The following is a 24,356-nucleotide window of genomic DNA, read 5'->3' on the forward strand; positions in this document are numbered from 1 at the left end:
TAATCCTTCCATGCGTTTTTATTTTAAAATAAAACGACTGCCAAACAGTGCAGGGCAGGATGCGCAGCAACACCTGGAGTTGAGTGAACTGAAACGAGGATGCGGCACGGAAGGGTCTCTGGAAGAACCACGACACTGTATGGCCCTGCAGCGAGCTCAGTGGCAGCACACAGCGCCAGCACACAGCGCCAGCACACAGCGCCAGCACACAGTGACAGCACACAGCGCCAGCCCTGTGTACCCTGCTGCCCTCTGTACAGACCCACAGCCAGGGGAAAGCCCGCTGCGAGCCCGCGGGGAGGCAGACCTGTGCCAGCGGCGTCAGTTCACCCGGCAGGCTCGGATCATGAGCAGCTGGAGGAGGATGAAGACGGGCGACATGATGAGCCCGTACCAGAGCTCCCGCGTGTGCTCCACCAGCTTCTGGCACAGCAGCATCTCGAAGACGAACTTGAGGCTGAGGATGGTGAGGATCCAGAAGAGCCGCAGCACGGCCAGGCGCTTCTCGCCGTCCTGGAACAGCCGCACCGTCACGATGGTGGTGAAGTATGTGCTGAGCCCATCAGCGGCGAAGAACGGCACGAACACCACCCACCAGGACAGCGCCGCGGCCGCGCCGTCCACCTTCAGCACGAGCAGCACGGAGAAGGCCAGCAGCGCCAGCCCGTGCAGGAAGATCTCGAAGGTGGCAAAGCCCAACCACTGCACCAGCTCCCGCAGCGAGAACAGCATGGTCCCGGCGCCGCGGGGACATGGGCGCTGCGGGGGACGGGCACACCGCGCTACCGGGACCGGACCCGCGGCCCGCCGGGCCCCGGCTGCGGCGCGGCCTGATGACGCCCGCAGTGTCGCGGGGTGATGGCGTAAGCAGGAGCGGCGGCGCGGGGATGGCGTGTGGTGAGTATGGCGGCGCCGGAGGACCGGGCCGGAGGCGGGGGCCGGGGCTCGGGGCCGGGGCTTGTCCCCGGCCCCGAGCCCCCGGCCCCCGTCTTCGGCCCAGAGAAGCCTGAATGTGGGTGTTAGCCACCACCTTTGAAGCCTGTGACACCCTTGCAGATGGCAGCACGGAAGCTCCTTGTTCTCTTTGGCAGCCAGACTGGGACAGCTCAAGACACAGCCGAGAGGATCGGCAGAGAAGCCAAGCGGCGGCACCTCCAGTGCACAGTGGAGGCTCTGGACAGCTATGATGTGGTGAGTGGTGATGCAGGGGTGTGCTCCAGGTGCTCCATCTCTTACAGCCGCATTTAGTGGCACTCGGGCATCCTCGCTGTGACCTGCTCCGTTTCACCAGACCCTGTCTTTGTGCCCTGTCTGAGGGCAGCTTGTGCTTAACTAAGCTAAAAGGGTGTGAGAACGGAGCACTGCACTGCACAGCTGCCTGCCCCTCTGCTCTGCTCTCATGAGACCCCACTTGCAGCACTGTGTGCAGTGCTGGTGTCCTCAACAAAAGAAGGACACGGAGCTGTTGGAGCAAGTCCAGAGGAGGTCACGAGGATGATCAGGAGCTGAAGCACCTCTCATATGGAGACAGGCTGAGAACATTGGGGTTGTTCAGCCTGGAGAAGAGAAGGCTGTGTGGAGACCTTAGAGCAGCCTTCAGTATCTGAAGGGAGCTATAGGGATGCTTGGGAGGGACTCTTCATTAGGGACTGTAGTGACAGGACAAGGGATAACGGGTTAAAACTTGAACAGGGGAAGTTTAGATTGGATCTAAGGAAGAAATTCTTTACTGAGAGGGTGCTGAGGCACTGGAATGGGTTGCCCCGGGAGGTTGTGAATGCTCCATCCCTGGCAGTGTTCAAGGCCAGGTTGGACAGAGCCTTGGGTGCCATGGTTTAGTGTGAGGTGTCCCTGCCCATGGCAGGGGGGTTGGAACTGTGTGATCTTAAGGTCCTTCCCAACCCAAACTGTTCTATGATTCTATGACATGTTTTTGTAGGCTGCTAACCTGAATGTGCCTTTCCATGTTGTGCCCACAGGCCAACCTCATCAATGAGCTCCTGGTGGTATTTGTGTGTGCGACCACTGGCCAGGGTGACCCCCCTGACAACATGAAGGTAGGAAGTGCTCCCCTCCATGTCGCTTTTACTTTCCTGCTCCAGTGATTGGCGTTATCTCTGGAAGCAGCTTGAGCAGTGGTTACTGTTGGAGGGGGGAGCTTTGCAGCAGCACCACCCTTTCTGGTGGCACTGATGGGACATGGGCAGGGAGCTGGTGAGGTTTCAGAACTGGAGCTGTGCAGAGCTCACAGCGCTTTGGCCTCCTGGGGGCTGCTGTCAGGGGTCACCTCTGCAGAAAGCCCCGCTCCCCGCGCTGCCCTGGGGCAGGAGGGAGCCGGGGTGGGCACAGGCAGGGAGAGGTTCCTGGCCGCAGCGTGACTCCCGCCGTGTCCCTGCAGCTGTTCTGGCGGTTCCTGTTCCGGAAGAACCTGCCCTCTGGTGCCCTCTGCCGGCTGGACTACGCCGTGCTGGGCCTTGGCGACTCCTCCTACCCCAAGTAAGCAGCGCTGAGGCTCCGGGACTGCTCCTCAGCTCTGGCTGCAGCGGGACCAGAGTCACTGGAGAGCGAAGGGGGTGAGGGGGGAGACAGAGCCTGGTTCTAGAAGAGCAGCTCACACAAAATGAAATTCCCGTCAGCCTTCAAAATGAGCCCGTGAGCCTCCTAATTCCCAGAAATTGGGCTTCTGCCTGTTTCTTTCCTCCTGAGCTCTTCAAGCAATGCTTTGCTGCAGTGGGTCACGCATCATTTTTCAGTCATTCAGTACAGCCATTCTGTTCTGTGTCTGCACTGCAGGACAGCCTGTGCCACAGAAATTTGGGTGGACCAACCCAATGGGAGATATGAAACACAAGAGTTTTAGGTGGCAGCCAGACCCATTGGTCCCAGTTCTTTCCCAAAAGATTGTTCCCATGTGCCCAAAAGAGCTGTAGTGGGAGGGATGGGCGTGTGCCTGGGCTCCACGGGCAGTGAGGGGCAAGAGGGAAGGAAGTGTTTGACTGGGACACAGCTGTCCTGAAGGGAAGCTGCACCTCCTTCAGTCCCTTCTGGGAGCTGGGAACCGCCTGAGTGGCCCAGCAAGTGGCAGCCAGCAGCTGGATTTAGCCTGCCAGAGGGGAGACTGAGATGAGCTCTTAGGCAGAAGCTCTTCCTTGTGAGGGTGCTGAGGCGCTGGCCCAGGGTGCCCAGAGAAGCTGTGGCTGCCCCATCCCTGGCAGTGTTCAAGGCCAGGTTGGACACAGGGGCTTGGAGCAAGCTGCTCCAGTGGAAGGTGTCCCTGCCCGTGGCAGGGGTTGGAGCTGGGTGAGCTTTAAGGTCGCTACAACCCAAACCACTCTGTGATTCTATGGCTCTGAGCTGCCCCAGGATGGAGGCCCAGGCTGAGCAGGGCTGGGGCCAGGTCCTGCGTGCTGGATCTCAGCAGCTGAGCTTATTCTCTCCTCAGGTTTAACTTCATTGCGAAGAAGCTGCACAAGCGGGTGCTGCAGCTTGGGGGCAACCCTCTGCTGCCAGTGGCCTTGGGAGATGACCAGCATGACTTGGGGTAAGAGCCCAGTGAAGGGCTGCAGAGGAGGGAGCCGGACTGCACCTTGGTTTGTCATTGGCAGGGCTGTGTATGCTTTACCCCATCCCTGGGGACAGCAGCATGCTGCTCCCACCATGGATCTGCTTCTGTGCCTCAGACATGGCAGCAGCCTCCTGCTGCTCTCTGTGAACATGCTGCTGTCTGCTTTCCTGTGCCAGGACCTGGGTCACTTCCTTCCCCAGGGTGTCCGTGTCCCCCAGCATGTGCAAACATTTCCTGGCTCTGCCCCAGTCCTGTTCAGGTCGGGGGGGGGGTGGTTACACAGCTGTACCTGCTACATTGCAGCAGCCTGAGCTGTGCTGCTGCTCTCCTTGCATGGGGCAGAGGCTGTGTGTGCTCCAGGAGTTGGTGACTGCCACCAGTTACGTGCAGAGGGTTGGTAGTTCTGTTTAGTCATCAGTGGTTGGTCCCCAGAGAGTGAGTGATTGCTCAGAGTGGCTGAGATGTTTCCAGACCTGAAGCTGGGAGAGAATGGCATGGAGTAACTGTGGTAGAAGCAGAGCAGAGGTGGTTGCCCAGGGGTGGCTCAGTGGTGTCTGGATGCAGATGTAGCAGCACTTGAGCCTGAAGGGATGCACTTGCACTGCCGCAGCCTGACTTTCCCACCTGCAGGCCGGATGCAGTGATCGATCCATGGCTTGTGGCCTTATGGGACAAGATCCTTGTGTTGTATCCTCTCCCTCCTGGCCTTGAGATCATCAGCCCCGATGTACGGTGAGTGCAGGGGGAGGCAGGGGCTGCTGAAGCTGGCTGGGGTGAGATGCTCTCCTTCCTTGGCTCTTTCCTGGGGTGGAGATAAGCTCTGACCATGAAGCCTCCCCAGGCAGCTTCTGGGGTCCCAAGTATCCCTTGGACTTTGGTCACGGGTGGCCCATCTCAAGTGTCCCCCTGTCCGCTGGGTGTGCTGTCCCAGCAGGGTTCTGTCCATTTGGCTGTCCTGACGTGCGTCTGCCTTGGCAGCCCTGCTGAGTGTGTATGCCCCACCCCACCCCCCGCCTGCTCTGGAGCCTTTGGGATCTCCTTCTCCTGGCAGTCTGCATTGTGTTCCCTTGCCCCAGGCCAGCTCCAGGAGACAGGGATGATGGGTGGTGGGTATGGTGGGCAGAGTTCAGGCCTCTCCATGCCTCCAGCCTCTAGCACTACAGCAGCAGAGGTGCTGTGGCATGGAGGTAACCACACTGCATTGCTCTCCTCTCCACAGCCTGCCCCCAAAGTACACCCTACACTACGTGGCTGAGGACTCCCCACAGCCCAGCGGGGTCCTGCTCAAGCCCACAGCACCCAGAGCTGCTCCCTCCGAGTTCTGGCCCTTCGCTGCTCCGGTGGTGTCCAACCAGCGGCTCACGGCACAATCCCACTTCCAGGATGTCCGGCTCATTGAGTTTGATGTCACAGGCTCAGGGATCACGTGAGCATTTTCCTGGCTCCCCAACTTTGCTGGGTGGGATGGGGTGTCCAATTGCTTTCCTCTTCTACTCCTCTTTTCCCTAAGATCTGAAGCTGCAGCACTGTGGATGTGGTCCGGGCTGCGCTGTCCCCCTACATGACAGTCAGGGGTGTATGGCAGTGTCCTGCCCAGGGACCAGCTCTTTGCCTTGTCAGGTTAGAGAGCACAACACTGGGGGCACTGGAGTTTGGCTGAGCTGTGGCCTCTGTCCTGGTGTGGGTGCTGGATGATGGTGCTGTGCCCGTGGCCTGCCCCATGGCTGCACTCAGCTGGTCCCACTGCACCCCCAGGTACAGTGCTGGGGACGTGGTGATGGTGCAGCCCCAGAACTGCCCTGAAGATGTGCAGCAGTTCTGCCAGCTTCTGCACCTGGATCCGGACAGACACTTCGTGCTCAAGCCCACAGAGCCTGGTAGGTGCTGCCCACTGCTCCTCTCCTTCCTGGGGACAGGGCAGCTCTGAGCCTTGCCCCAGTCTGGAGCTCTGCTTTTCCTTTGCTTTAGCCCTGGTTACAAGGATCTGGGAGTGGCTGATGGACACAGGACGTGTGCCTGTCTTACAGTTTAGGGGTTGTCCTTCCCTCCCAGCTCTGAGTGCCTCTGGATCCCACATTAGGGATCTCATGTTAGTGTGACTCCTGGGAGGACTCCAGCAGTGTCTTGCTGTGGAGGATCCTGCAGCCTCTCCCCCTGGAATCAGGAAGCCTGTGCTTGCTTGCCTGGGACATGCAGGTCTCCCCATTCTGCCCAGTGACCAAGTGCTCACTGCTGGGTTTTTGGCCTGGCAGGCAAACCCAAGAGAAATTGGTGAGGAGCTGGCACAGGGTGCCCAGAGAAGCTGTGGCTGCCCCATCCCTGGCAGTGTTCAAGGCCAGGTTGGACACAGAGGCTTGGAGCAAGCTGCTCTAGTGGAAGGGGTCCCTGCCCGTGGCAGGGGTTGGAGCTGGATGAGCTTTAAGGTCTCTTCCAACCCAAACCAGGCTGGGGTTCTGTGATTCTAAATTCAGGCTGTTCCTCACATGCCTGGGAGAGAAGCAGGAGGCAATGACAGGCCTGACACATACCACACTGCTGGTTATTTCCACTGCACTGTGTACAGGCAAGGTGGGACCCATATGGATAAGGCATCATCCAAAGCCACTTGAATAAAGGACAGCTCAACACCAGTGGCTTTCTCTTTTGCAAACCTGTGGGCTTGAAAACCAAGCTGGAAAGAGCAGGAGGGAGTGGGAGCCCATGGGGGAAGTAGTGGTGGCAGTAACTAAAGTTGGCTCCTCTGGCACGCTCATGCAGCAACTGGGTGCCTGCAGGCAGCAGAGCTGCCCTTGTGTGGGTGCCTGTGGAGCTGCAGAGCTGCAGGGGCAGCAGGCAAGCAGTGCTCTGCATTCATCCCCCTGCTGAGCTCCTCCTGTTGCCTTCCCTGCAGGGACAGCCCTCCCTGCCCTGCTGCCACAGCCCTGCTCCATCCGGCACCTGGTCACACACTACCTGGACATCTCCTGCGTGCCACGGCGCTCCTTCTTCCAGCTCCTGTCCTGCTTCTCCACCAGCGAGCTGGAGAGGGAGAAGCTGCAGGAGTTCAGCTCTGCCCAAGGCCAGGAGGAGCTGTATAGCTACTGCAGCCGGCCCCGCAGGACCACGCTGGAGGTGAGGCTGCCCAAGAGCATGGCAGAGCCACTTTGTGAGGTCTATGCCATGGATAAAGCACCCAGGCAGAGGATCAGCCATTATTTTTTGGCTGGGGAATTTAATCTACTTCACTGGTGGATTAAGACCTGCTCCAAAGCTGCCTGGGCTCTGTGGTGGGCCCTGTGCTGCAGCCTGAGGGTGAGAGGAGGATGGTGGGACAGGGTTGGTGCTCAGGGTTAGCCGGGATGGTGGCTTCAGTCAGGGGCAGTGTGGAACAGCCTTTAACCCCCTGAGAAGCAGGCAGGCTGCCTCTGGGCTGTCCCAGGTTTGACCAGCCTTGGTTTGCAGGTCATGTGGGATTTCCCTCACACCACGTGTGCCATTCCACCTGAATACCTGCTGGACCTCATCCCGCGCATCAGACCTCGCGCCTTCTCCATTGCCTCGTCCATGCTGGTAAGATCTCAGCCCCTATTGGCCTCAGTCAGGTTCTGAGCTGAGGGTCTGGCAGGGCCAGGGCTCACCACTGGTGCTGTGCACACTTTGGATGTTCAGGCTGTACTCCCAGGCCCTCTGAGCACCCGCAGCTCACCCAAACCCCTGTTCTGCTCCAGAACAGGGAGCACAACAGGGTGCCTGTGGCACCCTGACATGCTGGATGTAAACCTCAGGGCCCCACAAGTGCCAGGGCTGTCCCAGTGCACAGCAGAGCTCTGGTGGCCTTGTCACAGGGAGCAGTGGGATGTGGTGGCGCTTAGGCTGGGAGCATCCTGGGTGGTGTGGGCATGGAAAGGGAGTGCTGCTTCCTGCTGCAGCCGGGAGGTGGCAGTGGGACCTGCCCCGGGTGGCTTGGCACATGTCAGCCCATGTCAGCTGGCATTTGTCCTCCATGGGTGCCTCTTGCTGTTGCCAGCTGTGCAGAGCATTCCCACGGCACTGCTTCTCTGGAAAGATCCCCTTTCCCACTGAAAAGGTTTTGAGCCAGGCTGTGCTCCATTCTGTGTCCAAGTTGCTGTTTCAGGCTGGGATGAGGGTAGCAGGTGTGCTGGCAGGAGCTGGGCACAGGCTTTGTCCCTGGTGGAGGCACAGGACTTTTCCTGTAGAGCTGTGCTGAGTGGCTTCTCGTTTCTCGTGACTCCTGTCTGGGCACAGGCTCATCCTGACCGGATCCAGATCCTCATGGCAGTGGTGCGGTACAAGACGTGGCTCAGCAAACCCCGCCGTGGCCTCTGCTCTACCTGGTTGGCTTCTCTCAACCCAGAGCAAGGTAATTGCTTGGACTCTATGAGAATCTTTATGTGCTTGCACAGCACCCAGTGCTCCTCCCATGGGACCGTGGTGGAGCTGTGTGGTGCTGGCCATGTGGTGGAGCACCACCACCACACGCAGCTGGAGCATGCTGGCTTGACAGGATGGGCTGAACTCCCACTGACAGCCCTTCCCTGCTGCTCCCGTCCTCTTCAGAGCCTTGCATGCTCTTCCAGCTTGCCCTGAGCACCCTGCACTCCTGGTTGTGTCCCAGCTGTTCTACCCTCCTGCTCTCAGTGCCCTGGTGTCCCACAGTGGGCTGCTTCTGGTGTCCTGGAGCTGGTAGTGCTCTGACTGCTGGACACCTCCAGCGCCATAGCACCAGCGCTGAGAAGGATCATCGTTCCTTTGAGCACATCCATCCTGGCCTGCAAAGCCTGTGTATGCTGCTCATCTGCTCCAACCACAAAACCCTCCAGCCTGTTCCCCAGGCAAACGTGACAGGCTCATGGGGTCTCCTTGCTGCAGGATGGTAGAGAACTACTTTGTATGACTCCAGGGCAAGACTGGGTCTTCTCAGAGAAGCTGGATGAGGATCTTCACCTCTCTGGCTCCCAGCAGAGGCAAGTTTGGCCATTCCTTACTCGACAGCCAGGCTGAGATCTCTGCTCACCTCCACTGCTGTCATCCCTGTGTTAGGAGAAGGCTGTCCCACAGCACATGTACTGTGGGGCTCTTGCTTTGCTTTGGGGTTCACTCAGGCACTTGCAGAAACAGAGCTGAGGCAGCTGAAGTGCTTTTCACACACACCTTGTGTCTCCATGGCACTGGTGTGCCTGGTGCTGGGGTGGTGCTAAGCCAGGAGCCACCAGGATCTTTGGAGGGTGGGGGTGGAGGGGTGATGCCACTTGGTCTGTTCACTTTGCAGGTGATGTCCGGGTGCCTCTTTGGGTGAAGAAGGGGGGCCTGAAGTTCCCATCTGACCCCGACACTCCCGTTATCATGATTGGCCCTGGCACAGGGGTGGCACCTTTCCGAGCAGCGATACAGGAGCGGGTGGCACAGGGATGGAGAGGTGAGGGGTAGCCCTGGCTCTGGGTGCTCCTGAGGGCTTGGACAGGACCAGGCTTTGCTGTGTTTAAGAGCAGGCTGGACCCTGGGGCAGGTGAGGACCAAAGCCTGCTGTGTGCAGCCTGTGTGGTTACTCGCAGACTGTGATGCTGTCTTTGGGTTGGGATAGGGCTCTGCAGAGGCTCTTTCTTGGCTCTCTGTGAGACGAGATGGGTTACTGAGCTCATCTGCTGCACATGGAGTTGTGTCCTTGTCCCATCCTCATTCCCCCAGCTCAGCTGTGGCTCTCAGCAGGAGGCTGCTGGAGGGGAACATGCAGCCCTGGGGAGCTCACCCTATCTGCTCCCCATCTCCTGCTTTACCAGCACTTGGGGACCTTTGGTTGCCACAGGTCACTTGACTTCATTCTGATGTGGCTCCTGGCTCTTCCAGGCCAGGGCTGTGAGCTAAGCTCAGCAGAGAAACGAGAGCCACAGGCCCCATGAGCACCACCAGAGCAGTGCCCAGCACTCAGGGTGCTCAGTCCCCAGCACAGCCCCTCTGGTTTGCTCCCTGCAGGGAACTGCTTGTTCTTTGGCTGCCGCCAGAAATCCAAGGACTTCTACTGCCAGGCAGAGTGGGAAGAGCTGGTGGCAAAGGGCTTCCTGACGCTCTTCACGGCCTTCTCCAGGGACCAGGTTAGTTCCCAAAGGATGAGCGTGGGTAAAGAAGCACATCAGGCAGTGCTGATGGGACTCTGCCAGTGTTTCTGCCCCTGTACCTGTTGGCATGGCCTGAGGAGAGCCTGGTGGGGTGGCACAGTGGTCACCTCGGTGCTGGCTGGGATCTCCCCAGCAGTGCAGTGTCACTGCCCAGCCGGGACGTGGAAAGGTGGCTGGGACAGGGCCAGCAAGCACTGGAGCAGATAAGGGTGAGCAGCTTTGTTTGGCTGGACCACGTGAGGGAGGAAAGGCTCCCAGCCTTTCAGGGGTCACCAGGCACCTTTCTTGGTTGAGTGCCACCCTCCCCACCGTGTCCCTCTGATTAGTGGCCTTTGTGCCAGCTCTCCCTGAGCCCCAGCTATGAGACAGCTCCTGGAGGTACGAGCACCCCCACAGCTCGGCCCCTCACTTTGCTCCCGTATTTCCCAGGCAGCGTCTTTGGTGTTTTCACTGCCTTGCCCTGTCTCAGTGCACTTGATGGCACTGACAGCTCAGCCTGCCTTTGAAACAGAGATCTGATAAAAAGGGGCAGTGAGAATGGGTATTTCTAGGTAGCTCAGCTGCACCAGTCCTTTTCTTCTGGCTGTATGCATGCATTGACATGAAGCCAGCACCTTTTATCCAGTCACTTGCAGGGCACAAGTTGAATGTTTCTTTGAAGGCTCTCCAAGTCTTTGATGACCCAGAGCAGCACTGCAGAGGTTTGTTGGGTGACCAGTGTGCCTTTTGTCTGGTGGCTCACACCGTGAAGCAAGGACCTGCTGCTCCCTGGAGAGCAGCCCCAGAGCCTCCTCCTGCCCTCACAGACTCTGGAGGGACAGGGCTCACATTGGAGTGTGCCTCCCGGCCTCCTCTGCCTGCTCCGTTTGTCATGAGTCTTCTGCCCCTGAGCCCTTGTAGTGCCACACAGGGAGGTGGGCAGGAGCATCGGGCCATTGTGTCTGCAGCTGTAGGAGATACGTAGAGCCACAGGTACAATGGTTGGGGCAGTCCCAGGCACAGCTACAGGTTGGGCAGAGAAGTGATTCAGAGCAGCCCCATGGAGAAGGACTTGGGATGGTGGGTGAGGAGAAGCTCTCCATGACCCAGCTTCAGTGTGCGCCTGAGCCCAGAACCCCCCCTGTGCTGGGCTGCACCTCCAGAGCGTGAGCAGCAGCTCAGGGAGATGATCCTGCCCCTCTGCTCTGCTCTCACGAGACCCCACTTGCAGCACTGTGTGCAGTTCTGGTGTCCTCAACATAAGAAGGACATGGAGCTGTTGGAGCAAGTCCAGAGGAGGCGACGAGGATGATCAGGGCCTGGAGCACCTCTCATATGGAGACAGGCTGAGAACATTGGGGTTGTTCAGCCTGGAGAAGAGAAGCTGCGTGGAGACCTCAGAGCAGCTCCCGGTGTCTGAAGGGGGGCTACAAGGATGCTGGAGAGAGGCTCTTCATCAGGGAATATAGTGATAGGACAAGGGGTGATGGGTTCAAGCTGAAACAGGGATCATTCAGATTAGACATTAGGCAGAAGCTCTTCCCTGTGAGGGTGCTGAGGCGCTGGCCCAGGGTGCCCAGGGAGGCTGTGGCTGCCCCATCCCTGGCAGTGTTCAAGGCCAGGTTGGACCCAGGGGCTTGGAGCAGCCTGCTCTAGTGGAAGGGGTCCCTGCCTGTGGCACGGGGTTGGAGCTGGATGAACTTCAAGTTCCCTTCCAACCCAAACCACTCTGTGATTCTGTGATACCACAGCCATGAACTTGTCAAAACCTTTGCTTTCAGTAAGGCTGGCAGGAGCTGGGATGCTCCATGACTGAGCAGGATTCCCCTCTTCTCTCCATAAAGTCCCCTCTGCAGTGACGTCCTGTCACATCACATCTCCCCACATGTGGACTGATCCCACTCTAATGCGGCTCATTCCCAGCAGGATGCCCCGGGGTTTAGTGAGACCTGGGTTTGTCACTGGGTGCTCTGGTTTCTGGGAGCTGCAGCTCTTGAAGTGACCCCCTGGGAGCCCAACCTCACCGGCAGAGCCTGCATCAGCACTTGTGGTTGATGGTGCTGGTGCTGGAGCTGGGCTTCTGGCAGGGCTGGTGCTTGGGATGGGCTCTTTACCCCCTGCAGCACCAGTGCTGAGCGGGGCTGTGCCCGGGGGTGACCTGAGTGCAGTGGAGCTGTGTGGGACCTGCTGACGCTGCAGTGCCCGGCTCCTGTGACAGCCGGGCTGTTCCCACGCACACCTCCTGTGCAGCACACAGGCAGCCTCAGGGGCAGCAGGAGCCTCCTTGCCTTTGGGCCTGGATGGGCTGGGAGGAGGAGGTGGGGTGGTGCCTGCACCAGGGCTGTGCAGAGCCCCATGTGATGGGACACGCGGCTGAGGGCCTGGCCTCCGTCACAGTGTCACGTTTGTCATGGAGGAGCCAGCAGTGAACTCAGGCACGTTGGCAATGGTGTTCCTCTTGGGTAGGAGCCAGGGCTGTAGGCAGTTGCTTGGATGCATGAAGTCTTGTGGATTAACCCTGTGGGAACTCTCCTCAGCTGGGCTGTGCTGTGCCAGAAGTCCCTAAGCCCAGTCCCTAAGCACAGGGCAGGGAGTGGGACCAAGGCCACCCCTCCAAGCTTTCTGTCCTTCCAAGCTGGTTCCGGTCTCCAGCCAGTGACAGGAGCAGCAGCCGGGGATGTGGGGAAGGGTCTCTGCCCTGCAGCAGCCTTGGCAAGGGGGTGCATAGATGGGAGAGGTGTGGACAGGAAAGGAGCTTCCCATGCTGGAGATGCCCAGCTCATGGCCCTGTCCTCTTCACCAGAGCTGGAGTAGGCAGGAGCAGCCAGAGGATTTGGGGATGCTACTCGGGGCATGTTCCCCACTGGAGCTCCTGCTGCTGCACCCATCTCCCAGCACCCCATCCCAGTGCACTGACATTAGGAGTGGGGATCCCCTTCCCTGTGTGATAGTTCATCCGACTGCTCCCCGAGCTCCTGCAAACAGCCCCTCAGAACAGTCCCCAGGGTCAGGCAGGCATGATGGGGCTGGAGCTGAGGCTGCTGGCAGGGCTGGTTGGCTCAGCACTGTGTTTCCCTGCAGGAGGAGAAGGTTTATGTCCAGCACCGCATCCTGGAGAACCGCAGGCTGGTGTGGGAGCTGCTGAACAGCAGGAATGCTCATGTCTACCTGGCTGGGTGAGTGCGAGGGCTCTGCAGGGATCAAGGGAGCAGGGGTTTGTGTTGCTGCTTCCCACCTCCCCAGAGCCATTCCCTTGGCTCAACAGGTCTGTAGGGCTGCAGTGCCTGCTGCGGAGGAACCAGCCTCTTCCTCTCCACAAGCCCTGGGCTTAGGGAGCCATTTCTCACCTACCCTGTGCTCTGATGAGGAGGGGCAGAGCCACAATCATGGTAAAGCTGCTGCAGCTGACCTTGTGTGCCCATCCCTCCAACTGCCAGCACCTGTGATGAGCATCATCCCAGCAGCTGCCTGGCCTCTGAGCCATGGCAAATCCTCAGCCTCCTCACAGCCCCTTCTCCAGCAGGACCCAGTGACACTGAAGGAAAAGGCCTGGGTGGTTGCTGTGGCCACTTACGTGGGCAGGAGGCTTTTAAAGCACAATCTACCAGGGCTCCACCAGTGCTGGGACATGTGAGCAGCAGCTTTTGGGAACCTTGGCACATTCTGACTTGCTCTTTGCACCCAAAACAGTCTTCCTGGGACAGGGACAAGCTATGTTGCGCTATAGCCTGCCTCCTTTGACACACAATTGTTCACAAGGCTTGGGCTGGTTGGAAATCTTGGACTGTTGGCCAAAATGTGGGGCCTTTGGGGGCAGAGCATCTGCAGCTCTGTTCCTTGCTCGTTGGCTCTTTTCCTGGGCAAAGCCCTTAACCTGCCTGCCCTTGTTGCTGCCTGTGTGACTGCAGGGAGGAGACTGCTCCCTGCTGCCTGGGGTGAGGGTTGTGAAATGCTTTGGGCTCCTTGAGCAGGTGAGAGGCTGGGGATGGTGTTTGTCGTGCACCCCGTGACCTGGGAAGCGCTGAGCAACCCTGGGCCTTGCTGTCAACATGAGCAGCAATTGCAGGAGGCTCTTCTCTGCCTGTCCTCCACGAGAGCAGCAACTTCCCTGGTGCCTCGTGGGGTGGGACTGACCTTGATGGCCTCTTCCTGGGAGAGGGAGGTTCTTGGTTACTGCCTAGGAAGCAAAGGCCAGGCCGCTGCCCCTGCTCTGCTGTGCCTCACTGCTCCACAGGGCTTCCTGGGGCCCTTATCCCAAACCAGCCATTCCTTCCCATGGACCTGGGGTTTGGGTTCCATTTCCTCCATCAAGCTGCACTTGGGGCTTGGGGTTGTGCCTCCTCCCACAGCCCAAATGCTGAGACTATTGGGCAGCTGTTAGGAGGCCATTGGGCATGGTGTCTTGATGGCTCTCTGCTCTCACTCTCCTGTGCTCTTTGCTACTTTCTGGTGCTGGTGGAGACACCCTGGGGACAGCCAAAAAAGGATCAGTGTCTTGGAAAGAGCAGGGCTTGCACAGCTCTCCCCATTGCAGGGGTTGATAGTGGCCATGAGGATGGTGTTTTTGGACATCAGGGTTGCTCTGAGACCCATCTTTGTCCACAGCATGGGGTAGCCTCAGCCACGAGCAAGCAGGTGAGACTGGAACAGGGTGCCCAGAGAAGCTGTGGCTGCCCCATCCCTGGCAGTGTTCAAGGCCAGGTTGGACACAGGGGCTTGGAGCAAGCTGCTCTAGTGGAAGGTGTCCCTGCCTGTGGCAGGGGTTGGAGCTGGATGAGCTTTAAGGGCCCTTCCAACACAAACCAATCTGGGATTCTGTGATCTGAGAGCCTCACCCTCCTTGTACAAATGCCAACTGTGCTGTTCCCAGTGGGCACTTCCCCACCTGTCCTGACCAGCTCACACCACACTGATGGATACCTGGGATCACAGTGCCCTTCTCTCACCCACAGACTCTGACCTTCCAGTGGGATGCCAAACAGGAAGGTGCAGGTGGCCTGGCCTCAAAATGGCCTCTTTTTCTCCTAAAAATAGTATTGACAGTTTCAGCCTGACCAGGAGAAGACGGGAAAGTGGGTCCTGGGCTGCGTGCCCCTGAGCGCTGGCCCTGGCTCATGCAGCGCAGTGGTTTTGCTGCCTAGGGCAGACTCCGGGGAGCCAGGGCTGGATATCATCTATGGTTGTGCCCAGGGGCAAAAAAGGTTGCAAATCTGCCTTATTTTTTTTCCTGCAAAACCCAGCTATTTGACATGTTTTGCATCCCAAGCCCAGCTCCATGATCTTGGACTTGCATATTGGTGCCTGACTCAGAAACAATGAGACGTCCAAAAAAAGACGACCTCCTTTCTGTGTATTTTGGGATGTTAATCAGCTTCAAACGCAAGTCAGAGCTCTGCCTTGTTCCTGGGGCACTGCAAGGACGTTACCAGCTGCTTGTGCCAATTGGAGCAGCCTGGGAAATGTTTTATTAGCTGTTTTTTTCTCGCACAGTCAGTTCATCAAATGAAACTCTCTCCAGGAAAAAGTCTGAATTTCTGATTTCCCATGAGAACTAATTGTGCTTGGAAGAGCTGGATCCTGTTTGGGTATCTTCTACACAGGAACTCACATTTTCTTCACCATTCCTCTTTATTTGGAGGTTTAAATTGGCTTTGGTTGCAAATATCAGAACAATCACTGCAGATCTCTTGCAAGGAGGTGGCAGATGATGGATGTGGTTGCTCCTTCACAGCAGTTGTCTCGCCAGCTCAGGATCAGACACGTTCCACACTGAGTGTTTCCCGAGATGAAAGGACAGTTTCCTGTTCTCCCACTGATAAATTACACCTCGTGCATATTCCTTGTGTCCCTCTAATGAGGGTGATAGGAAATGGAGCAATATGGGGCCACAGTTAAGGCTCCTTTGCCATGTCTGTACCTGCAAATGCCACCACTGAGAAGTCCTGTGTGGATGATGGTGCTGCTCCCTAGGGAATGCCTGTCATTTATTCAGTGCCAGGCAGCCTCTCCGGCAGGGTGAGGCAAGTTCCCCCTGTGCTGTGTGCTGGGATAGTGGGTTCAGCTGGAGGGGATGATGCTGCCCTGCTTTGCCAGGGCACTGGGGCTGCAGATACGCCCTAGTTTTCTTGCTTGCCCTCCATTGCACCACCTCCTCTCTCCTCCAGGAATGCCAAGCAGATGCCAGCGGCGGTGGCAGAAGCCCTGCAGTCGGTGCTGCAGCTGGAAGGTGGCCTGTCACCCTCCGAAGCAGAGGAGTATTTAGCAGCCCTGGAACGGTCCCAGCGCTTCCAGTCTGAAACATGGTCATAAGCCTGGCTCCCAGCTGCCCCCTTCCCATGAACTGTGCCTTAATAAAGGAGCCAGCAAAAGGATCCACCTCTGGCATCATCCTTGGGATGAAATTATCCCAACCAGGACAGGGGGCTGGCAGAGGGAGTGGATTTATCCAACCAGCCCCTCCCTGATGGCAGCAGAGCCATGGTGGGCAGGGGGAACTTGACTGCTGGGGGTGGGTTTGGTGGGGTGAAGCCTGGCTCCCCATGCTGGAGTGGAGGCGAGGAATCTGGTGGAATGCTGCTGGCTGGCTCCTGCGTGGGACCAGGCTGCCATCCCATCCACATGCTCCAGCTCCCAGGGTCCCCATGTTGAGCAGGTGAGCAGCACCCATGGGCATTGCTACAGCTCAGTGTTGGTGTTGGCTGGTGGTGGTGGTGGGACCTGGAGGAAGTGAGCTGTTGCATGGAGCCTCTCCACCCTGGCATTAGTCAGCGGCAGCAGCACTTGCTGCAGGAGGCTGCCTTGACAGACCTGTTCCCCCTGTCTGCATCCCCGCCAGCGGGGATGGGCGCAGGAGGAAGCTTCCATCCCTCTGTTCATCTTCCTGAGCTTGCTTGATGCCAAGGTCTGATCTTCCCAAATGCCATTTCCCATTGAGTTATCCCATTCCCTGGGCACCTGCTCTGCTGAACCCATCCTCTGGCCCATCCTGGAGCTGCTTCCAGCCTGTTCCCTGGCAATCTTGAGCTGTGCTCTGTGATGACTGTGCCACTGCCCCAGTGGGGCCAGTGCCACCACCTCCTACCCCAGTTCAGTGAACTTGGTGCCACTGTGTAAATAGCAATTAGGGCCTAGGACATGAATCAGCTGGGGACAGTCCTGGATGAGGCTGGGACAGGAAGGGACAGTGATGCCACACCACGCCTGTGACCCAGCCGCCGTCCCACACACTGGATCTGGGGTGATGGCAAGCGGTGCCCAGGGGCATTGCGGGAGCTGAGCAGTGAGCACTGTGGGGAGTGGAAGCAGGGTGATTTGTGGGTCTCTTCACCAAGGAGAGCTCTGCTGTGAGGAGCTGCTGCACTTGCAGACTTGGGCTGGGTTGTGTGTCCCCATGCCCCAGGGCCAGCACAGAGCTGCTGCATGGCAGCCATTATGCTGGTGACACCGTCCCCTAGCATGGGATGCTGTCCAAGCTACATCCTTCCTTCCAAGCCCTGCAGGCTGCTCATGGGGCTCGGCAAGGCAAGGTGGCCCAGGGCAGGGACGAGCTGAGGGACTGGGATTGGAGCTGGGGAGCTGGACTGGGGCAGCAGAGGGCCCATGCTGGGGGGCTGGCTGCGGCAGAGCCCACGGGCAGTGGTACGGGGAGCAGTGGCCACAGAGGTGGCTCCATTTGCGCTGGGTGAGGAGAGGCGGCCGTGGGGCCAGCTCCTCCCCGGCTGCTGCGGGAGCTGATTGGCGCGGGCATGGCCGCCTGCCCCGGGCTGCCTGCATTTGAGCCGCTTCCAGAAGCTGACAAACCAGACTGGTCAGAGCCAGGAGCCAGCCCCAGCCCTGCCTGGCCCAGGGCAGCTCCTGCGCCCCGAGCTGGCACCGCGGCAGCACCCAGCTCATTGCCTTCTCCTCCGGACTGTGGCGGGTCAGTTCTGCATCGGCGCTGGGCAGGAAGAGGAAGAGGAGGAGGAGGAAGTGGCTCTTGGATGCTCACGATCACTTCACCTCTCGGGGTGGCCTGTCGGTGAGGGTGATGGGGGCACACTCTGCTTCGGGGTGTCCTGGCCCGTCGATCTGGGAGGGAGCCCTAAATTGTGCCGGAGGGATGGCGGGACTCAGTGCAGGCGCCGCTGCCTTTGAACCCTCGTGGCAGCTGTGAAGGCCACGTCCTGCCCTGGAGCAGCACCCACAGCCTGCACCCAGCCCGGAGGGGACCCAGCGGGTGTTGGTAAGGGGGTGCCTGCTTTATGGCCGCCCCCATGGAGCCGGCAGCAGGCGAGGGGGCAGAGCCTGGCCCACAGCCGGTGCAGGCAGCAGGGCAATGCTGTTCTGGGCAGCAAAGTGAGACTGAGGGCTTGGGGGGTCCCCAGGACCTACCCCAGCTCAGTGGAGAGGCTCCCACCGCTGCCTGGGGACACTGGAACCCGCCGCCAGTGCAGGATGCAATGGAGCCTCTCCTGCCCAGGCACGCTGAGCTGCCTGCCCACACTGCCACCCTGCCTGCGGGGCATGACCCTCCTGCTGCTGCCAGCCCCATCCTACCCCATGCGGAGAGCCCAGCATCGTGGAGGGGTTCCCACAGCCTGGAAAGTGCCTCCAGCTCCATCCTGAGCCTCTCCATTGAGGAGAAGCAGACATCGAGCGACGAGGCGGCGGCAGCGGAGCCGTGCCCCATGCCAGGAGGCAGCGAGGACGAGTGCCCCATCTGCACAGAGCCCTACGATGAGCAGCAGCACAAACCAGCACTGCTCAACTGCAACCACGGGCTGTGCCGTGCCTGCCTGCGCGCCATCATGGACACAGCCGCCAGCGCCGAGTTCGGCCGCGTGCGCTGCCCCATCTGCCGCCAGAAGACGCCCATGCTGGAGTGGGAGATCTGCAAGCTGCAAGAGGAGCTGCTCCTGCTGCACGCCCAGCCCGGCTCCCCAGGGCCCATGGTCAGCCCCCAGGCCCCTGCCCTGCCACCGCGGCGCCCAGGCCTTGCCGGCGCCCTGGAGCATCGCTTCCATGTGCGCTTCCACAGCAGCCGCATGTTTGGGTGCCTGCCCTGCATCCGCTACCCGCCCTGCCTCATCCGTGCGCTGGCGCGGCTCGAGCGCCGCTGCCGCTGCTGCTACCTCCTGCTGCTGGCGCTGCTGCTGGCAGCAGAGATGCTCAGCCTGCTCCTCATCTTCCTCCCCGTCCTCCTGATGGTGCTGCTCTTCCTCATCCTCGACAAATAAGCCCCCATGGGCCATGCATTGGGAGAAGAGGAGCCCTACTCCCTCTTCGCCGCTGGAGTGGAGATCCCAGGCTGGGAGCGCGCCTGTGAAACCCAGATGCCCGGGATATCCTGCGCTGCCGGTGAGCCCAGGGCGGTTGAGGCAGCAGAGGAGGTGCAGCGGGCAGCCGGGGGAGGTGATCCTGGAGCTGGCCATCGCCTGCATCCCACCAGGCACCGGGTCACACAACCCTGCAGCAGTGAAGGGGCGGATGGAGCAGGAGGGCACATCCTCGGCATGGGCTGGGAACCAGAGGGGCTCTGCGGGCAGAGCATGGCTGTGCCCCATGGGGGCTGCACTGCCTGTGTTGGGACGGATGGACTGGGCTTCCCCAGCATGGACTGGAAATACAACTGGCATTTGTATCATGGCCGTGCCCAGCTGAGTTCAGTGTTTGTTCCAGGCTGAGTGTGTCCCTTTGGGGCCCTGCAGTGACACAAGGAGGGGATGGGTTCAGCCACTGGTCTTCAGTCACCCTGTGAGAAGGTGCTGCCCCCTCCACGGCACCTCCCAGCCCGCTGAGTGGTGCCAGCCCGTGCTCGCACCTTGTTCTTCCTGGCGATAAGAGAGCAAACACGCCTCGGTGCTGGCAGCCAGCTCCAGCGGGCACTATGGCTGCTGGAAGGCAGCAATATCACAGAGGTGAGCAGGATGTGGGCTCTGCTGCTTGCTTGCAGCTGGGGCAATGTCCCAGCCAGGCGGTGTGCAGGCCACGGCGCAGCTCCTCTGCACCCTTGTTCCTCACACACTGCAGAGCACAGGCCTGGAAGATACTTGTTGGGGGCACTTATACCCTGAGGGGATGGGAACAGGGGCGGCTCCAGGCTTTCTGCCACCTTTGGGCTGGTGGTGGGTAGCAGGGAGGTGTCAGAGCCCCAAGATCCCATGGAGGGGTCAGTCCCTGCAGTGCTGGCGCTCATCTTCGCACCCTGGGCTGTGCTGCTCATTTGTCACCGCCAGCCCTCCCTTGGTGTTCTGCAGAGCCCCACACAGATCCCGTGCCAAATCGCCCCCATCCCTCCTCCCTGTGCCTGCCTCTGCTGTGCCCTGTCCTCCTGCCCGGCCGTGCTGGGGTTTTGCAACCGGCTGCATGTCCTGGCTTTGCCTTTCTCCCCCGGAAACATGCAGCAGGCACCTCCCCAGGGCTGCGGCTGGAGGGGACCATGGAGTACCCCCCGTTCCCCTTCCCCTTTCCCTTCCTCCAGCAAAGGTGGGGAGCCCGCAACTGCTCCACTGCCCTCACAGCCCTGCGGGAGCCCTTGTGCCCATGGGGACAGAGGTCTGGGCTGCGGGCTTTGCTGGGGCACTCGTAGCATCAGCTCTGCCACGTGCTGCTCCAGCAAGAGCCGAGGTGCCAGAGGTAGGAGCAGGGCACCCCATAACAGACGATGCTGGGAGGCGGCTGCAGGCAGGTCCCCCCCGGCCCCCATGGCACTGAGGAGTATTTATTTATACCAAGTGGAGCAGCTCCATCAGGAGAAGCCCCAGCTCAGCCCTGGCCAGGAGCATCTTCAGCTCGATGGGGCTGGGGGGACTCAGACACCTGAGGGGGGGGGGCTGCCACCACATGGGAGACCTGGCCTGTGTCCTGCTCTACATTACACGGGGGTATTGTGGGCTTTTGGGCAAACCAGGCCAGAGCTGTGTCCACAGGGACACAATGGAGCACAATGAACCCTCCGGCACGTGGCTGCCGGCACCTCTTGGGGCTGGAAGCTGGAAAAGGACACCCACATTCCCGGGGGATGGGATCCCTGGGGGGCTGTGGTGTGGGACCAATCCCATTGGTGATACAGAGCCCAGGGGTGCTGCCACAGCTTCCTGGGTGCACAATGGGCTGGGTGCAGTGTCTGCTAGCAAGGACTTGGTTATATTTAATGTGCGGAGATAGCGGCGAGAGGCACCAGGATTATGAGCGGCACCAGCACCGAGAGCAGCACCAACACCAAGAGCTGCAGCCCACAGCAGATGCCCAGAGCCACAGAAGACTGCAGCACGTCTCTGACTGCAGGGCACGTCCCCTGGCACAGCATCCCCAGAGCCCCACACATGCACCCTCTGGTCCCTCACAGTCCCCTTGCACCCCCCCTGAGCACCATGACCCCCCCAGCAGCCATATGCACGCTGTGCACACCCCGCTGCAGCCCCCATCGCCCTCCTGCAGTTCCTGCACCCCGGCCTCACCACACGCACTGCTGTGCAGCCCTCATCCACCTCCTCACCAGTCCCCCCAGCTCTCCTTTGCTGCACCTCAATTGCTCCATTTCACTGTGAAGCCCTCTCCCCTTCCAGCACGGACTCCAGCACAGCCCCCCAAAACCACCCCATCTGCCCCAGTGCCCCTCGCAGCTCTCCCCTGCCACCCCACACAAGCCCCTGGCATGCCATTGCGTCCCAAATGCTTCATCACATCTCCCAGGTGCTGGCATAGGAGGGTGATGTGGTGTCTCCAGACCCGTGACATCGGTCCCCATCCCCGCAGGGACCTGCCCGCTCAGGGCTCTTCGGGGCTGTATCTCCTGCTGGAGCCCTGTATCCTGTGCCTGCAGCCCTGGTGCCCAGCTGTGCCCAGCTGGCAGCAGTAGAGCCAGCCCCTGGCATGCACTGAATGTGCCCAGTCTCAGCCACTTGAGTAGGCAAGGGCTGGGGGTCAGGCTTCCATCCAGCTCTGGTCAGAGGCATTCTCACCCCAACCAGCAGCATCTCCCCTGTTGAACCCCCGCACGGGGGCCACACCAGCGCTGTCCTCATCCTGCACCCATGAGAGTGAGTGCAGAGGGATGACATGAAAGTAGTGGGACACTGGGAGCAATTTCTGCACCAGAATCCAGCCTGGAACACGGAGCTGGGAGTGAGCCCAGTGGGTGCTGGTGCACTCCACAGTCCCTCCCCAGCTGTGGGGCTGGCATTGCCCTGGGGACCTGCAGCCTCTTGGGCTCCATGCCACGCTTCATCATCTTCTCACCGTGGGATTGCACCTCATTGTGAAAGGCTGGCGCTGGCAGAAGCCGTTGCAGCAGCTTCCTCTCTGCCCAAACGGCTGTTTTGAGTGCGTGACTGCCCTGGCTGAGGTTTCAAGGCTGCCTGTCCCCAAGGAGGGCACAGCCCTGGTGCTCAGGCCAAACATCCCCAGTCTCTGCACCAACAGGTGCCGTTGTGCAGCCTCCTCCGGGCTGGAGGGGCAGAATGGGGACTGGTGGGGCTGGAAGCATGGGGACCGGCCTTGGGAGCCAGTCTGGGGGAGAGCGGCTGGGAAACATCATCCCTGCACATGTGCGAATGGCTGGCCCCAAACCAGCAGAGACCTGCCTGTTCCTGGCACTTCCCACGTCTAAAATGAGGGTGTTTGGGAAGACTCATTCCCAGGAGGCGTTTCACCCTCCAAATCCCCTCTCCCATCATGAATCAACCTGGACACTGGGAGAGCCCAGAGCTTCATCCCAGCCTGGCAGCGTTCAAGGCCAGGTTGGACACGGGCTTGGAGCAAGCTGCTCTAGTGGAAGGTGTCCTTGTCCGTGGCAGGGGTTGGAGCTGGAGGAGCTTTGAGGTCCCTTCAACCCAAACCAGGCTGGGATTCTGTGCTTTTGTGATTAGATTTTGCAACCAGCTCATCTGGGAACATCTGGGAGCATCTTTGCTTGCACGTGGCCAAACCTGCTCCTGCAGCAGCCATGGGAGTGTTTCAGGGCTTATGATGCCGGAGTAACTTTGACAGACCTTTAGATCACCTGCAGCCACGATGTGAGTGCTGCCACCGTGTCCTGTCCCTGTCGCCCTCAGCACACCCAGGCCCCTCTGCAAGCGAGTGCTTATTTGAGGTTAATAGGGCTGGAGAAATGGGCTGTCACTCAGCGCTGACTCCTGAAAGGCCCCATTTTTTCCTTAATTGCAACTCAAAATAAAATTAGCACTTTTAAATTTACTCTGTGCCCAAGAGGTACTAAGGCGGGGGGGAGGGGGGGGCGGGTAGGGGGGAGGGACACACTGTACCCTTCATCTTATGTAATAAAAAGGGTAAATTCCTGCTTTGAGGGCAAAATTGCTGCCACCCCTGCCCTGCCTGACCCATTGTCTTTAGGGCCAGTCTTTAGGACCCATTGTCTTTAGGGGTGTCTTTAGGGCCTGTGTCTTAAAGTGTCTTAAAGACACTGGGTGTCTTTAGGGCCTCACAGATGGAGATGCTCATCCTAGAGTCAGGATGAGCCTTCGGGGTGATGGTGATGCACATCCTGGACTGGGGCTGCCCCAGCTTCCGCAGCAGCCACATCATGGGGCTCAGTGTGGAGAAGCTGTGAACATCGGGAGCCCCTGGCTCTGTGGCCAGAGCTGTGTGTGCCTGCCAAATCCATGGAGGATGGTGAAGATGTGAGTGCAGACATGAGGAGCCAGGTCATGGCCACGGCGTGCTCAGGACCAGGAATGGCACTGGCTGCATTATTGATGCTGCAATTCAGCACCCTTGGATTGGGATGTGGGTTTGTTTCCTAGACATAAAATCTCCCCTGTGGGGGAACCAGCACCCGAGGACAAGGGGTCCACAGCCACCAGCACCTCAGGGATGGGACTGCCCCTTGGGGCTCAGCCGTGAGCTGGGATGCGCCGATGCTGCTCCACAGTGGCCCATAGCAGAGGGCAGGGAGAGCGGCTGCTCCAGAGGGAAGGAATTCAGGGCCAGCACTGGGTGGTGGGGCTGTGCCTGCACTGAAACCTCAGTGTGCGCACATACGCACCCCCCGCAGTGCACACGCATGTACACCCGTGTGCACACGCCAGCCTGCGCGCACAGCTCACACCCCATGGTGCACCCAGAGCATCCTCCCAGCTGCTTCTGTGACTGCGTCTCCCAGCGGGAGGGCTGCAGCCGCCGGGAGCCATTCAGTGCAGGCAGCGGGTGCTCCCCCCGATGCATGTGCCAGTGATGCCGGGTGCATGCCAAGCCCCGGGGTGGTCCCTGTGTGACGCTGGGGATGGAGTGACAGTGCTGCATGTGTCCCTACTCGGCTCGCTTCATCAGTGGGTGACACTCGGGCCAGAATGGCAAATCCTCCCCCATTTACCTCATCACTCGTGGAGGAACGGGACATCAATGGGTATTTAAGAGCCCTTGGTGTGGTTGGGGTCTGCTTGACAGAGTGGGCAAGGTACCCCATGGTGCCCAGCCACATGCAGTGGGACCAGAGACCGGGCAAGAAGGGGATACAATCACATCAGAGCCGAGAGCCAAGTGGGAGAAGAAAGCGTCAGTCCAGGAGAAAGCACTTGCTCTGGGTATCTCCACACGATATCCTCTGGGCCCGTAGGGATAGGCCAAGGGGAATGGCTTTAACCTGCCAGAGGGGAGACTGAGATGAGCTCTTAGGCAGAAGCTCTTCCCTGTGAGGGTGCTGAGGCGCTGGCCCAGGGTGCCCAGAGAAGCTGTGGCTGCCCCATCCCTGGCAGTGTTCA

General features: G+C 59.6%; 3 protein-coding genes across 4 annotated transcripts; 2 read left to right on the top strand and 1 right to left on the bottom strand.

Moving 5' to 3' along the window:
• Nucleotides 1-829, bottom strand: TMEM203 (transmembrane protein 203). The gene has a single exon (XM_080630607.1). It carries the CDS (start codon nt 730-732, stop codon nt 322-324), a length of 411 nt encoding a protein of 136 aa, XP_080486733.1. The 5' UTR covers nt 733-829; the 3' UTR covers nt 1-321.
• Nucleotides 830-871: 42 nt separating this feature from the next.
• Nucleotides 872-16,010, top strand: NDOR1 (NADPH dependent diflavin oxidoreductase 1). Of its 2 annotated transcripts, XM_080630899.1 has the most exons (15): nt 872-897; nt 1,057-1,191; nt 1,980-2,057; nt 2,399-2,496; nt 3,443-3,541; nt 4,196-4,297; nt 4,785-4,991; nt 5,321-5,442; nt 6,456-6,676; nt 7,007-7,114; nt 7,811-7,925; nt 8,835-8,981; nt 9,536-9,654; nt 12,739-12,833; nt 15,822-16,010. In XM_080630899.1, the coding sequence occupies exons 2-15, from the start codon at nt 1,057-1,059 to the stop codon at nt 15,964-15,966; spliced, it is 1,791 nt and encodes a 596-aa protein (XP_080487025.1). In that variant the 5' UTR covers nt 872-897; the 3' UTR covers nt 15,967-16,010. The 2 variants fall into 2 exon arrangements, 1 of the variants encoding a protein (XP_080487025.1); XR_013958161.1 differs by lacking the exons at nt 872-897; nt 9,536-9,654; nt 12,739-12,833; nt 15,822-16,010 and adding an exon at nt 8,123-8,529 and having other exon boundaries at nt 1,021-1,191; nt 8,835-8,939.
• Nucleotides 16,011-17,909: 1,899 nt separating this feature from the next.
• Nucleotides 17,910-18,872, top strand: LOC308227741 (ring finger protein-like; the record flags this gene model as incomplete). The annotated part of the gene is made up of 1 exon (XM_080630561.1): nt 17,910-18,872. One exon carries the CDS (start codon nt 17,910-17,912, stop codon nt 18,870-18,872), a length of 963 nt encoding a protein of 320 aa, XP_080486687.1.
• Between the last annotated feature and the right edge of the window lie 5,484 nt (nt 18,873-24,356).

This window comes from Psittacula echo (genome assembly GCF_963264785.1).
Source record: "Psittacula echo genome assembly, chromosome: 16".
NCBI lineage: Eukaryota > Metazoa > Chordata > Aves > Psittaciformes > Psittacidae > Psittacula > Psittacula echo.

Excerpts from the sequence above, each read along its gene's own strand:
- TMEM203 (XM_080630607.1), bottom strand. The coding sequence starts at position 732 with ATGCTGTTCTCGCTGCGGGAGCTGGTGCAGTGGTTGGGCTTTGCCACC.
- NDOR1 (XM_080630899.1), top strand. The coding sequence starts at position 1,057 with ATGGCAGCACGGAAGCTCCTTGTTCTCTTTGGCAGCCAGACTGGGACA. Across the intron at positions 6,677-7,006 it reads CCCGCAGGACCACGCTGGAG|GTCATGTGGGATTTCCCTCA; the intron begins GTGAGGCTGCCC and ends CTTGGTTTGCAG. Across the intron at positions 12,834-15,821 it reads GCTCATGTCTACCTGGCTGG|GAATGCCAAGCAGATGCCAG; the intron begins GTGAGTGCGAGG and ends TCTCTCCTCCAG.